Below are 15447 nucleotides of genomic sequence, written 5' to 3'. Positions count from 1 at the left end.
CCCCAAGCTCCTGGCATTTGTGTACAGGCAGGCAAGTGTCCCCTTGGGGGCTCTTGCCTTGCCCACAGATTGTACCAGGGCTGGGGCAGGGGAGGGCTCCCTTAAGTGCCTTGGCCTGCTGGCTTTGCAAGTGTTGCTCAGCAGGCCAGCAGTGGTGGTAGTCCCCCTGTCCCCCAACGGGCTTAGTTTAAAGCCCGGTGGAGCAGGTCAGCCAGTCTGGCTGAGAAAAGCCTCCTCCCCAGGGGAGAGAGGCAGAGGCCATCTCTTCCCAGCAGCTCGCTGCCTCTCTCGCCAAAGAGCGGGCTGTGGTCATGGAAGCCAAAGCTTTCCCAATGACACAAGCACCGCATAGAAAAAGGAAAACAATTCAGTGGTTGCAGTTACAATGAAGTAACCCAATCAGCAACTCAATGAAGTTCAAAGGTTTAACTGTGCAACCTTGTAATCGCGAACAAGAGTTTTATTAATATTTCATCTCTTGTTGAACAAGGTCATCCCTAACTCTCAAGATTACTCTTCTGCAAACTCTCCAAAGCACAGCAGTGCAAAGAAAGTTCTGCTCTACAGGTGACATAATACATGTACGCCTGAAGAAACACTCTTCTTTATTTATACCCCACAGTGAATGGACAAAACCTTTACAGAAAAATAAGACAAGGTTTCTGCATGAAAGAACTAAACACTCTAAACAGGGAGGCAAGGGACACAATATTTTGCTTTTGTTAAAGGATATGTTCACAAGTCTAATATTATCCTATCTGTGATGTTAATTTTTCAGCTTAACATTCTTATTTTACCTCATCTCATCTATGTTTTCAAAGTCGCATGTTATCCATGTAAATTCCTAAGCTAAGTTAATATAGCAAAAACTCCAGCAGCAATCTAAAAATTTAAGACTTTACCGTCATCAGTTACTTTATAGACATATACCTGTTCTTGATAATGAAATTCGTTAGCTTCAATCTTCTGTATCTCTTCCCAAATTCTGTAAAAGAAGAGTTTTTCCCCATCACTTTGATACCTTTAACAAGTGATCAAGAAACACCATGTCTAGGCAAGACATCACAAAATGGAAATTCATTTAGTCAGTTTCTCACAATAATTATACATCTATAAGATCTGGAATTCTGGTGAAAGTGGAGTAGAAGTACAAATATAAATCCTTTTTTAACTGGAAATCTGAAAGCATTTTAATACTGTCAGTCAGTTATCATTACTGCTGCAAGTTCTTATCTCTTTTCATACAGAGATGGAGATACTAAAGCACAGAACAGACAAGATTAGACAGCAAAACCAGTTAAAAAGCTAAGAGTAGCACACACAGAATTCCTAGCTTCTTGTCACCTGCCTTGATCACCATGCACCTCATTGCAAAATGCTTAAGGCTCAGGTGTTGGGATGGAGAGAACTCTTCAGCAACTCTTAAAGCAGAGAATTTTCTATTTTCCATCTGTCACTGCGGACACAGCTACGTGCAGATTGATGAGTATTGGTATATGTCAATTTCGTTAAACCAGTGCAAAAGGCTGTTATTTCACATTAAATGGGTTTAAGTCTATTAGGAACAGCTTTACATCGAACCAAAACTAAAAAGTCCATATAAACAGGGGTTAGCACATTTTAACTGCACAAGTTTAAACAACAACTGAAGTTAAACCAGGGCAAATTTCCACATCAACAAGGATTACACTGCAGTCACTCACTGGTATAATCTCAGCTAAAAGTGCTGTTCCCTGACTATTCATCCTTTCAATTTTGCTACAGCAGGGCTGGCAAGACCTGGTGACATTCCACTGCTGTTCACCACACTGCCTTTTTATGGTGACCTACAACTCCTCCCTTTCCTTTTAACAATGATATTTTCCAACAGTGTCACACTGCGTTCACTTTTCAGATATGTACATACTAGAGAGGAGATAACACACACCTCTAGCAAACAGGGGAAAGCTCAGAAATTTCTAGTGTAACAATGCAAACCACTGGGTCTCATCCACATACCTCTTATCTGGCCCTCTTTTCTGTAACATCTTCAGGTACTGAAACACAACATGTGCAACCTGAGGGCAGAAAGACAAACTGATGAACTACTTTGATACTTGGAAATAAACTGATACGAAATCCAAGCTGCAGTGAAACTTACCTCATAAAAGTGCTTGTAGCCTTCATCAGTCAAAGTAACAGAAATGCTGAATACAGAGTAGGTGGAATTCTGTTCAAATCCTGTCTCACCATTTCCTCCATACAATGCAAGAGCCCAAAACCTATTGTAGAGTTAAACCAACTATTCAACATTTCGGATAAAAACTTTTCTGAAGTTTGAGCAGAAGACTGTATCATTGCTCTAGCTTATTTCTGACCAGCTTAACCGCAAGCCCTTTCAAAGTGAACCTGAAACAACCTGTAAGCAGCTGTCTTTTCACCAATTCATAAAGCACAGGTTTAAGCTCTCTGAAATTCAAAATAAGAAACAGACAGGACATTCAAGCAGGGTAACTCAACTTCATGATAAGTATTTGGTATGAACCAAAAATATGATCAATGATGCTGAAACAATAACCGCCAGTCACCTGCTGGTACTGATTATGTGCTTCTGCCTTTTTTTTTTTTGCACAGTATCTGAAAACATTGCAGGGCAGGGAACTGCTCTAAATTCAGGCCATTGCAGATAAGAGAAGAACCTGATTTTTAATTGTTTAAAATACAAGTTGCAATTTAAGTATGCAGTACCTATTCTCAAACATTTGAGATATTAAAAAATATTGCAGTGAATGTTTAAGAATTAACTTTGCCAGATGAATTCCCTCTGACAAGAATGGTTTGTGAAGCCTTCAAGTTTTCAGCTATAGGACACACAGTGCTGGTTTTCAATTCTGGAGATACTCCTGTGCTTGGACTGTTTGTATCTGGCACTCTGGAGAAAAAAAGTTAAGCTCCGAGAGCATCTTCAGTATCTTGGCTCCTACAAACTTTAAGCGGCATCACCGTAGAGCTTTGTCACTAAACCTTACTAGATCAGAGAAATATTTGCCTATCGCTTCTTTACAACAGAAGCAATGTTTAGAGTATTTTTGAAGAAAAATACGTACTTTTTCCTAAGAAAGGAAAGAACACTGCCTTTGCCTTCATGTCCTACCAGCCATGAAATGTAATGAAGTGGCTTCACCCTATAAAGAAAAAAATAAAGTTAAAATGCCAAGAGGTAAAACATCTTTCATACAGAAATCCCAAATCACTAGACAAATAAACTTAATTATATTCCATCTTTACCTATGTTACCTTTAAACAGCAACACCAAAAAGATTAAATCTAACCAACTATACAAGGGAATTTAGGTTTACAGAATGCAGTGAGCCAACCAAAACACAGACAGACATTAACAACCTTTGCATTGATTCTTCCTCAGCTTCTCAGTTAAATCAATATAAAACAGATATAACAAATGTAACCTCATTTACAGAGAGGTTTGCATCACCTTGCTATATACACACTTTTAGTTAAAATAGTCTGAACTGTAATGTAAATCATTTTGAAAGAGCCCAAGCTATTAGCAAGATTTACAGACGTTCACTAAAGCCCCAACTGTGCCATTAATAAGATGTGACATCACTTTACCTGTAATGCTGTTCCTGAGGGGGAAGTGCCCAGGTGATGCTCAGTGAATGAATTTTTCTGATCGGAACAACTGTACAGGAAAAAAAAAGTACTAACTGTAAATGCAAAAGTGTTAGAGAGAGGTAGGAGCAGTAACCTGCAATGGGCAAGAGATTTATTAAATGAAAAACACAACACTGCGGAAGTTATACAAAACAACTTATTGTAGAAGCTCAACAATGATAAGTCAATCTTCTTAAAATTTCAAAGCAACAAAAATTTTGCACTGTGGTATATTCAATACTTAAAAAGAGGAACATAGTTCACTCACCTCTGTAAAGTTTGTGAAATTCTGGTGTGTCAAATGGTTGCGCCAGATGGCCAAAGTTTGGTTTGGAAAAACCACTAGTAAAACATAAAAATCACAGCACAATTACCACTCACAATCCAGGAGGACAAGAACAAGCCCCCATCATTGTTAAGTGATGGAAACCTTAAAGCTTCACACAACAGGATGCGACTCTTACCAGAGGCATATTCCAAATGCCACCGCAGCTCTCACTAGTCCCCAACTACCCCCAAATCTCTTTTCCTATTCCCTAAGTTATTAGGGCATCATCTACTCCTCATTTTATCCACAGCACCAAACATCGCAAAAACTAGCACAGCACCAGAGACTAAGGCAGGCCCCAGCTATGTGGGCAGGGACTGCTGAGAAATGGAGTCCACTAGAGTCACAGTCTTGCTGCTGGAGCTGAGGCCAAAGAGCTTGATAACCTTGCCCTGGTCCTGCTTTCACAGAAAGGTAACAACTAAACAGTCTGGCTGATTTCTACCCACAGAAATAGTGAAATAACTGTGCTGGACTTGGAACCGTGTGATGCATGCCAAGCTGCAGAATTTACCAAAAGTGGGTTGCTTTATCAAGGGTGAAATGAAGCACGTTATACTGATCTTCAAAAATATACAATTTGATATTTGAGTGGAAGCCACTGTGATGCCACGAGGAGGGCCAAGTGCAGAAGTAATCTTTGCACTTCAGTAGTACTGAGGCCAGCAATATCTGCATTTTAGGGTCTGGTGATTCTGACGTTCTGTGCTGTCACTAAATCGGGGTGGGCAAAATGGTGCATCTGGCTGGCAGCTGGACTCCATTTTCCAGCAGCCCCTGATCGCATGGCTGGGGCCGGTCTCCATGGAGACCCCAGCTGGCAGCTGCACAGTGATAGCACAAGACTGGGGTTGCCATGGAGACCAGCCCCAGCCACGCTGTCAGGGCATGCATGGCAGGGGGATGCTCCAGGATCTTGCGGTGGGGGCAGCTTGGTCTGGGGCCAAGGCAGAGCTATGATCTGAAGCCTGCATGCTCGGGGCAGGAGTGCACAGGTTCTGCCCCTGCTCCAGACCAGGCTGGCACCGCTGCAAGGAGCCAGGGCAGAGCTGCCATCTGCTGCCTGCGTGCCCCTGCCCGAAGCATGCAGGCTGAAGATTGTGGCTCTGCCTTGGCGCCGGACGGACTGAGATGCCCCTGCCATATTCCAGGGCTCCAGAGCAGCCCCCTGCCCTGCCCTGCCCTGCCACGCCACAACAGCTGGGGCCAGTCTCCATGGCAACCCCAGCCTTGCACTATGACAGGGCAGCTGCAGCCTCCATGGAGACCAGCCCCAGCTATGTGGGCACAGGCTGCTGGGAAATGGAGTCCACTGCCAGCTGGATCCAGCCTACAGTCTGCACTTTGCCCCTGCACTAAATCCCCATTACTACCTGCATTCTGACAGCATGCAGACAGCGCAACTTCACACAGAAGTTTCCTTGTCTGTTACCAACTTCGGCTGTATACCGGCACTGTCCTTGATGGGTGCGATCAGCTGTGCTGGGATCTGTCCCAGCACAGCTGATCTGCTTCGCTGGACAACACAGACATTGCCTGCTGTCCTGCAGGGTCAGACCCCTGCCACTTCTGGCTCTTCAGGAACTCAACCCTGTGGGACAACTACGAAAGGGGAAACCCTAGCTTCCCTCATTTGCAGGGGTGTGCCCCAGGAATCTCCCAGTAAGGGATTCAGCAGGTGCCCATATTGTGCTTCTGAGCCCCAATTCAGGGTGCTCCTCTGCAAATGGATACCTCTCCTCCATCTGCATAGGTGGACACCGAGTCAGGGTGTAGCAACTCAATATATACGCTCAGGGAATCCTATGCTGAGGGAGTCCTGGGGTGTGCCTCTACAGGCTACCATGGCTGCACGGACCCAATCCTGTGCACCCCAAAAATTCCCCTGCAGGGAACCCCTGCCGGGGGCAACAGGACAGCACAGATAGCTCTAGCCTTAAGGCAAACAGATGTCCGCCACAAAAAAACAGCACAGATGTTTACCACCTACTGTTCAGGCCACAATTTTGGGCACTTGTGGTGTGACAAGGGGCATGAATGTCCCTTTGTAGCCTTTTACTTCTAGCAAAGTTAGACACTTGAGCCCAAATATAAGTAAGAACACACTGAGAAAAGGGGAAACTCACAATTAAGTAGTTATCTATAAGCTATGTTAAGTGTAAGCAGCAAGAACTCATATAAACCATTGCTACATTACTTAATCCCTCCTCCTCCACTGCCCCTTCAATACCCAGCAAGCAAAGAGAGTATCTTCATTCTACTGCCCCTGTCCCTCCAATAGACAAGTCAACATCACATCCTATAACTGATGTGATCAGTCCTTAACCTATTACTACTGACAATTTTTTTTTAAAAACACAGCATAAATCAGTTAGTCAGCAATCTATAAAACTCAACAAAACATTTAAAGGAGAGATGGGGTTCTCAAGAAAATCTTCAGCCACAACAGGTCAATTCGGTTTAAAATCTGCTTTTTAAAGGGCCACTCTTGATGAGTTCAGTCATATTAAAAGGTAACAAATTTTGGACAATGTCAATTTTAGCCAGCAAGCATAATGTAGTGACTCTGGGATGCCTCAGTCTGAAAACGCACAGTCACTGGATAACGACATCGTCTACCTAACACACACCACTGCCACACCTGCATTTTGCTAATGATTCCTCACATTAAGTATACAAGGTTTAGAATCATTCTAATACAGATTATAATTCTTCATCCAATTACATCAAGCAACAAGGTGCAGCAAATGCCAATTAAGGCTGACACTTCACAGCAGCTTAAAGGCTAAATTCTTCCTAGGCAATGAGATTAGAAAGTTTGTATTTCATTTAATGCCAGCCTTTAACCTTCAAAGTCAAACATTATCCTCAGCCAGGGAAGAAAATGTCATCAACACAGACAGCAATATGTTCAAGGAAGTCAACAGTTCTGAATGCTGCATAAATGGAATTTTATAAGTCTGCAGTGTCATTTTACAACTTCACAGAATTATAGAAAATTAAGGTTGGAAGGGACCACAGCAGGTCATGTAGTCCAACCCCCTGCTCAAGGCAGGACCATCCCCAACTAGATCAACCCAGCCAAACTTCTAATCAGGTAATCAGAAAATCTTACTTATTTGGGATCTCCGAGAATATTTCTGTCACCCATTTTTCCAAAGTATCTAGAGTTTCTGTAAGGGAAGAAGAAATATAAACCTAACTATGGATCAGGTCTTGATCTTCATATGCTTCCTATAATCTCAGGCCAGATAGGACTGAGATTAAAAGTAATGGTATCTGGGCTACACATAAATGATAAATATCAACAGCTTTGGAATCTGCAAAATCCATAGGATGCATTAGACAATCCTAAGCACTATACTTACACAGAAATGTGTGATGCAAGCCAACGTAGTTATGCCTTGGGTAACATATACTGTGTATTAAGCGAGGAGCATTATTTCCTCTTTCTTCCTTATAGAAAAAGGAACATACTATTAAAAGTTAACAGCTCACAAAAATAATGGATTGGAGGAAGCTTGGCTAGCAACCGGTCTTCCCCTCCAATGCTTTAAGTGCTCTGGCTGAACTGATGCTAAAGAAAGATCAATCAGGAAGCCATTTTATAATGCCTCATCCCACAAGAAATCAGCAGTACAGGGTCATTTCACCAGTGAAACACTGTCATTTTCCAACATTCTTACATGCTAAGTATAAGCCAATCAAAAATCCCAAGGCTAAATCCATTAAATCTTTGCAGGTTGATCTAAGCTACGTAGATTGAACCAGTAAGGAAGTGAACAGACATTCACTTTTGATTCCGGAAATGTAACCACATGCCTGCAGTGGTCCAGGACAAAAACCAGGGGATGCTAGAGCACACCTCCCTGATCTGCTGGAGCACAAAGCTTGGGCCAAGGCTAACCCACCCACCCTGCGAGGTAGGGTTTGCAGGGGAGGTGCAACGCATCCCAGGATGCTGGAGGGACTGAGAGTTAACTTGAATCTGGATGGGATCTGGGACAAGTTAACCTAAATCAGCTGAGTCCAATACTACATCCATCCATGTTTATTTTAAACTGGTTCTGGTCCTTTTGAAAACAGTTTGTGCGCACTGAATTTCTGTTGTGTTACAGATTTGAACCAGTTTCTGATCATGTATAATGGTTTGTGTGTAATTTCTGTCCCTAGTCACAAATAAAAACCCACAAACCACAGAACCCCTAGCATCCATACAGAAGTAGAGCCTCCATATTAATATTTCACGGGGGGGGAAATCAGGAAACATACAGGCCCTAAGGAGAGGTGAAACAATCAGACCAAGTTTCAAAATTTTCATCCCTGAGAGCATTAATATTTCCACACCTGATATTTTCACAACTGATGTTACCTTTGGACTGGACAACCAAAGTCATGTAGTGAGCAGAGTAATAGCGCTGCCAGAACTCCCTCAGCCTGGTATAGGTATCAATATTATTCATTTTGGGCTCATGTTTGAGAGTTTCTGCATTACCTGTAAACATTAAAAAAAATAGTTAGGAATCTGGATTTGCTTATTCCAGAGCCTCATACACCTAGTTTTTTTTAACATAGGGCCCAACGTAAGATTCCTTGTGCACCGAAACTCCCAGTTAAGCTAATAAGAGTTCTACATATACAAGAGATGCAGATCAGGTTGAGTGTTTTAATGCCATGGAAATAGAAGAAGTGTTAAGAACGTACAAACAAGGGGTATGAACAAATCTACTTCGTAGTGGCTTCAAAAGGAGAGGTGGGAGCTGCTGCTCAAGACTACACAGCAATGGTTATGCAGTAATTAGTATCTGTGCATGAGCCTGTAGTGGTTCAAGTGTAGCAAAACCACTCCCTCTAAACCTGCCTTGTCCAGGATCACAGCTGGGACAGTTTTGCTTAGGCTCAAGAAAAGGTAACAGTAACAGCCTAACATTCTCCGCAGCATTCCCTGCCCTTCTGAAACCACTATAAATACAGGCTTGTCCATACCCAAGAAATTTTAGCATATCAAACCCTTTGGGAAATTTAGGGTTAAGGGAACACAGACTCTGAAATGATGCTTCTTTCTACTTTCTTACTGTTTATACAACACTTGAGAGCTTTATGAAAGGTCTGAAGAAAAAGCAGTTTTGGCATTTTTCACCACATCTACACCGTGTACTGGAGAATGCTTTGCATAGAACCAGTTTTGTTTCTCCTGCTCACAATGACTTTCATAATAGGGAAGAGAAAAGCACTTGGAAAACAATAATAAAACCTACAGTTCTAAGATGACCTGATCTACAACCTGCCCTGCCTTATAACTTATGCAGAGCAGCACAAAAGGGGCTTCCTGCAAACAGACTCTAAAAGGAACTGGACCATCTGGGAGGGGAATGAATTTTTCCTCCGCCCATCCCACTCACAAGAGTGTGGAATGACAGTGAAGCCATTCCTGAGCTGCCTCTACAGATGCAAGGAAGATCACATGGCTTTTAAAAACTCTCCTAGAAACCATCCACAAATACATTTTTTGCATGTCCAAAATGCAAACTTCATTTTTCAAGGACTCTGAATAAAAAGAAAAACAACAAGTAAATGAAACACAGGTGCTTCAAGAACAATCATAAGTTACCACAAATCTGAGCAATTTGATTTTTAACATGAAATGGGAGCTGAGCTAGAGTGGACAGCATCTTAAGTAGATGCAGCACTTCTTGTCCCAAAGTGTACTCAAAATAGTAGCACAAAGAGCTCAGAGCTAATTTAACTAATTTCAGCCAGAATTTGGGGCAATACCACAAGCTGCCATCATTAAGACATTTTACGACCTTTTCCTGTATCACATATATTTAACTTTTAGCAAGTGCTTACCCCAAAAGAATTTCTTCATAGGATGCCCAGGTCTGGCAAGGCTTCCAAATAACATCTCTTTTCTGTTTGAATCAGAGGGCCTTGCTAGCTGATACTCTGTTCATTTAAATAATAAAACACTGTATTAAACATCAGGATGCGAGGTAATATTCTAATGATACAAACAGCAGCATTCAAGAGGAGACGCAAAGTACATGGAACAGCTCTGGACAGGCTCTTTTAAAAGAAGCGTGAAAAAGCAGCAAATAGTAAAACCATATCACTGGTCACTAAAGCTCAAAATAAAGAAAAGACAGACCCATTTGGTTATCAAGAAAAACAGAAGAGAAGATAAAGGGGAGAGAGGGGAAGCAGCATTTAGTACCCAATTCTGTGATATCTTCATTGCCACTAAGCTTCATGGGGGATGAGGGCACTAAAGGGCCTTCACCATCTTTCATAAATCAGGACACTAAGAAAAAATTACTACAGATTGTGTTAAATATAACTTATTTCTTGCAGTGTATAAAAGTTTCTCTCTCAGCTACCCTGGAGCTCCAGTAGGGTTATAAATGCCAAACAGAAGAAATTCTTGAATTGTCTCTTTATTAACTTTTTTTAAACTCAAAACCCCCAAGAAACACTGGAAAAAAGCAGTGCTTTGGAAGTTCAAACTGCCCCACTTCACCTTTCTTTTCAGTGAAAAAGATGAAAAAGCTTGGGGTTCAGTAGTAGATTCAAATTTAAAGGTTGCTCTTTCTTAACGTGCCTTTACAAGTGCACCCCCCTTTCAGACTTTCATTCTACACCTCAGTATCAAGTGAAGGCATCAGACATTTTTGCTTCTTTAAGGAACATTGTTAAGGCTCTATTTCACTCTATATAACAGGTTTGCCTTGGTCCACTGAATTAGCAAGACACTTCAGAAGTGTTTTTCTGGACTAGGCTTACTGCCATATTGATAGAAACTCAAACAACTGTGTCCTATTAGATAACAGTTTGGACTTCATTACAATCATGTGGAAAAATCACAAATGAAATTAATTAGCTATGTTTAGGGAAAACAGCATCTACCTAAACTCAGCACTTATAGCAAGGAGTTTGACAATTTTGTTACGCCCAGCTCCAAACATTTATTTTGAAGAATTACGATGAAAGCACATGCAATTAAAACACAATTATCCTTACCACTGTCCACAGCCTCAACTTCCCGGTCAATTGCATCTCTGATCATTAATGGGTGAATGAAGAACTGTGCCCACCTAAAAAAGAAATATGGGAAGTTTCATTTTTCCCCTCTTTATATATTAGCAGGCTATTTTCTATAACAAAACATATAGAAACAAACCATAGAAAAGCACATAGGTGACAAACAATACCAATGCCCAAGATCAGATTTTTGCAATGATTCAGGAAGAAAATTAATAATCCTCGACTTTATCATTACTAGTTCTTCAAGCCTTTATAGGAAAATAATGCATATTCTTTCATATTCTCGGCAACAAAGGCAATGCCTCCTGCTCTTTGAAGTGGATTGACAGGGGGCAGCCCCAAGATGCAGGATTTTTTTTAACCTGCCTTAATATCCCAAGAATGATTCTACAAGACCAAACAAGGGATCTATCTAGTCTGGTGCCTATCTCCAACAGTAGCTGGATGCTTCAAAAAAAGCAAGAATCCTTAACTCTTCATACGGAGGAAACAAAATGAGCATAGGGAAAGTTTACTCCTAACACCAGGTAACAAACTGTTAAAACATGCCCTAAAAACATAAGCGTTTACATCCATTAACATTTTATTACCTGTATCTATGAATATTGCTAGCCAACAAATCTGTGCTCCCTTACACAGAGAGATGGATAATGGGTAGGCAAGGTAACAACATATGGATGAGTACTGGATTTTTAAAAATTACCTTTAACACATACCCTTTCCCCTCTATGCAGCACTGGTCAGACCACAGGTGAAGTACTGTGTCCAGTTTTGGGCACTATACTTTAAGAAGGATGTGGATAACCTTGAGAGGGTCCAGAGGAGGGCCACTCATACAGTTAAGGGTTTGCAGGCCAAGTGCTGTAAAGACAGACTGAGGGACCTGAAGCTCTTCAGTCCTCGCAAGAGAAAGCTGAGGAGATGATCTTGTGGCTGCCTACAAGTTCATTGAGGGGGGGCAGCAAGGGATCAGAGATACTCTGTTCACCAAGGCACCTCTTGGGGTAACAAGGAACAACAGTCACAAACTGACAGAAAGCAGATTTAGGCTGGACATTAGGAAGAACTTCTTCACGTTGAGGGCGGCTAGAGTTTGGAATGGGCTTCCAAGGGAGGTGGTGTTCTCCCCTCCCTTGGGGATCTTTAAAAGAAAGCTGGATAGGCATCTGGCTGGGATCATCTGACCCAGCACTCTTTCCTGCCTAGGGCAGCGGGTCAGACTTAATGATCTGTTGAGGTCCCTTCCGACGCTAGCATTTATGAATCTGTATATCAAAAGCTAGCAGGAGCACCTGTCTACTCTCGCTATACATTTCATCATTCTATTGGGTTCTTCCTACCTCTCCACTTAAGTAGCTTGTTCTTTTCAATCTCTCCTCATGTGAAAATTCTTAATATTTGAGTTGCTTCTCTTTACGTCCCTTCAAAACATCCAGAAGCTGGGCTGATGTCCATCCTTAGAAAGCTAACTCTTGTGCTTTACGCTCTATGAAACCAGCAATCCTAAGGGGTGCACGTTCTAGGGCAGAATTCAGCTTAAGCACCATTTTAGTGGCTTTGAGAAAAATGCTTATTTGCAGGGTACTCCTAGGAGGCTTCTGGGTATCAGAACTATTTCACTTTCACTTCTTTCCAGGGACTTTTCCCCTTGTGCAGGAAAGCAACGTTTTCACACATCCCATGTCATTCAATCAGCAATTTGAATGATATTTCTTGTCACAGAATACATCATTTATTGAATAAACTGGAGCACGTTAACTCCACTTTTTGATGTTCTACGTGACAGCATAAGAGTCCAGCCTTTCTCCACCTCCCATGGGATAAAAAAAAAAAAAGTAAGTTTATACAGGAACATATTTAAAAAATACAAGTCACTGAACAATTCTAAGTAAGCTTCTTCTTTCCATAGTTAACAAAAGGAAAGAATCAAACATAAAGAACTACAGAATTGAAATTGTCTAGATTAAAAGAAGTGAGGTCTACCCTCTTCTCACAGGAGGTACATACGTTAAAAATACCTACGGTATTGTGGGAAACAGACGCTACCTCAAAAGGTTTCAAAATATTCAAAGCCAAGTCATGGACTCCTTGCACCCTAAGGATCCCCTGTTGCAGGAAAAGGATTTAAAGAAGCGCAGCAAGGGAAGTGGTGCTGGCCCCTACCCTGGGGGTCTTTAAGAAGAGGCTGGATGCCTACCTGGCTGGACTCGTTTGAGTCCCATTTCTCTTTTTGGGGTTTTTTGTTGTTCTCCCGCCCTGGCGGGGGGTCGGGCTAGAAGATCTACTAGGTCCCTTCCGACCCTTAATCTATGAATCTATGAATCTAAGCAACAGAAGGATCATTTCAATCAGGTCCAGATGAGGCAATGACAAATTATACATAGTCTTCTCTGGCAGACAAAGACATCCATTAATCTATTTTAAACCAAACTATGTAGTTATTATTAGGTGTGATTAAGTTACCTGTCAAGAGCTTCTTTGAAGTATTTCCTCTGTACATCAAATTGAAAGACAGTCCTTTCACAGTCAGTGGAAGCATTGTCACTGCCCCCATGTTTTTTCAGAAATGCATCAAAGCCATTCTCATCTGGATACTTCAAACTGCCCATAAATACCACTGGAACAGAATCAGCCAAATTAGAGATATATACATTTCTATAATTACAACTGCAAAAATGCACATCTCTCACTTAAAATGAGAAGTAATTAAATAGATGTGACCTGCTCTTCCACTGGTATGCACTTACCATTGCCATTTGCCTTTATGAAAAATCAATTTACCATGCAAATCAACCAGAATAAAAATATTTCAAGCCCAAATGGCACAGGTGTAAATGAGTACTCCAGGCAGGCTGCGGAAAAACATTTCTACAATAACTGCCCAGCCTAACACAAGCTGAAAGAACAAAAAGCTTCAGAAATGAGGAACACACTTGGTTTTAGTAGTCTTTAAAATCAGAGCTTGACTGAATCTAATCCCAGTAATCCTGTATATAAAGTGCATTTATAAATCATTTGTGGGCTTATCAACCATTATATTATAGGGGAAGGCCAACCCCATTACAGCAAGCTGAGAACTTGCTACTCTAAAAATGTTACCATTTCTGCAGGTGCAGCCTCTCAGGAGCAGAGGGACAGATACAGAGAGGAATCTACATTTTGGATCATTCGAGCAAAGGTAGTATCTCTTCCCCCCACCCCCCTTATCTAAAAACAGAATAATAAAGTTCAGCAAATATTACCAACTTTTGTTAGGAATAAAGAGTGACCAAACCATGGCTCTGATCACAATCCAAATTAAATGCTGGAGGCTGCAAGTGAGAAGAACAGTGGAAAAAACCCTGGTCATAGCCAGTTCACTGTCCCTTTCAGCATCTACTGTGCCACTGTGTGACAGGATGCTGGGCAAGATGAAACTATGGTCTGACCCAACATAAGAGCTGCCATTTTTTATGTTTTTAGGTCTCAGTTACTTCACATTTAATTCAGCTGGTTCACTGCACCCATTTGGGAAAGTAAAATGGAAAATACAATTTGAAAGAGAGAATTTAGCTTGGGAAAATGGCTGAGAGGGTTTCAAGTCAGTCAGCATTCTCAAGAACCGGGTCACTCAAAGGGAAACAGACCAGACCTAGTCCCAGCCACTGTCAGTTCAAATCAAACCTTGGGCAAGAATCTGATAACAAAATTTAGACTGTAATCTGCTAATCTGCCCCCGTCAGAGGGGGTACTTCTTTTAATTTGTGAAATGTTACCCATGTACAGCAAAAAATTCAGAGGGCATTTAAACAATTTCCATAAAAAAATAATTATGCATTCTTTGTTTGCTGGAAGGAAGGAACAAAGTATGAAAAAGATGCAGGAACGGGATTTAAAGGAAAAGGGAGAGAAGGGAAGTAAGGGGACACAGGAAGGGGGATGTAAAAGCAGATGACAGAGGATGCCCGAGTCTCATATATATGTCCTTTATTAACCTTCAGTACAATCACATTTGGAGCACAACTGGGCTCTTTTGCAAAGAAGACACTGGTGCTGGAAGCCAAATTCTGGTGTAGCACAAGAGAAATTGCTTACACTAGTTCTGAATTTAGTTGCAGAGTTCTGAAATAGCTGCTTTGCACCCATAATCTTCCACTGTCCCAGTCACTGCTGTCCAACAAGGGAGACAACTACTCGATCAGTCTTAGATGGGACTAGTTCCTTCAGATCAACACAAGCATTTTAGTAGCAAGCTGTATAGAACCTTGCACTACCTACTGCTCCATGTGCTGTGTGTGTTGCGTACACATTAATTCATCTAAGCAAATGGCAGGAAAGTTTCATAGTTTCTAGGGTCGGAAGGCACCTGAGCAGATCATCTAGTCCGCCCCCCTGCCATGGCAGGGAAGAGTACTGGGGTCAAACGACCCCAGCAAGGTGGTCAT

The 15447-nt window shown here is 41.7% G+C and overlaps 1 protein-coding gene across 1 annotated transcript in view; it reads right to left on the bottom strand.

Moving 5' to 3' along the window:
* Positions 1-15447, bottom strand: part of NRDC (nardilysin convertase) — a 53486-nt gene that overhangs the window by 25714 nt on the left and 12325 nt on the right. The window contains exons 4-14 of the mRNA XM_019501316.1: positions 13487-13640; positions 11000-11073; positions 9833-9928; positions 8355-8477; positions 7098-7155; positions 3923-3996; positions 3613-3682; positions 3087-3164; positions 2141-2261; positions 1999-2057; positions 931-985 (exon numbers count right to left, since the gene is read on the bottom strand). Coding sequence (XP_019356861.1) covers positions 931-985; positions 1999-2057; positions 2141-2261; positions 3087-3164; positions 3613-3682; positions 3923-3996; positions 7098-7155; positions 8355-8477; positions 9833-9928; positions 11000-11073; positions 13487-13640 — 962 coding nt within the window. The remainder of the gene's footprint in view (positions 1-930; positions 986-1998; positions 2058-2140; positions 2262-3086; positions 3165-3612; positions 3683-3922; positions 3997-7097; positions 7156-8354; positions 8478-9832; positions 9929-10999; positions 11074-13486; positions 13641-15447) is intronic.

Source organism: Gavialis gangeticus, unplaced genomic scaffold (assembly GCF_001723915.1).
Source record: "Gavialis gangeticus isolate Ggan-Ray unplaced genomic scaffold, GavGan_comp1, whole genome shotgun sequence".
Lineage (NCBI taxonomy): Eukaryota > Metazoa > Chordata > Crocodylia > Gavialidae > Gavialis > Gavialis gangeticus.
This window is presented reverse-complemented; position numbering and strand designations above follow the sequence as displayed.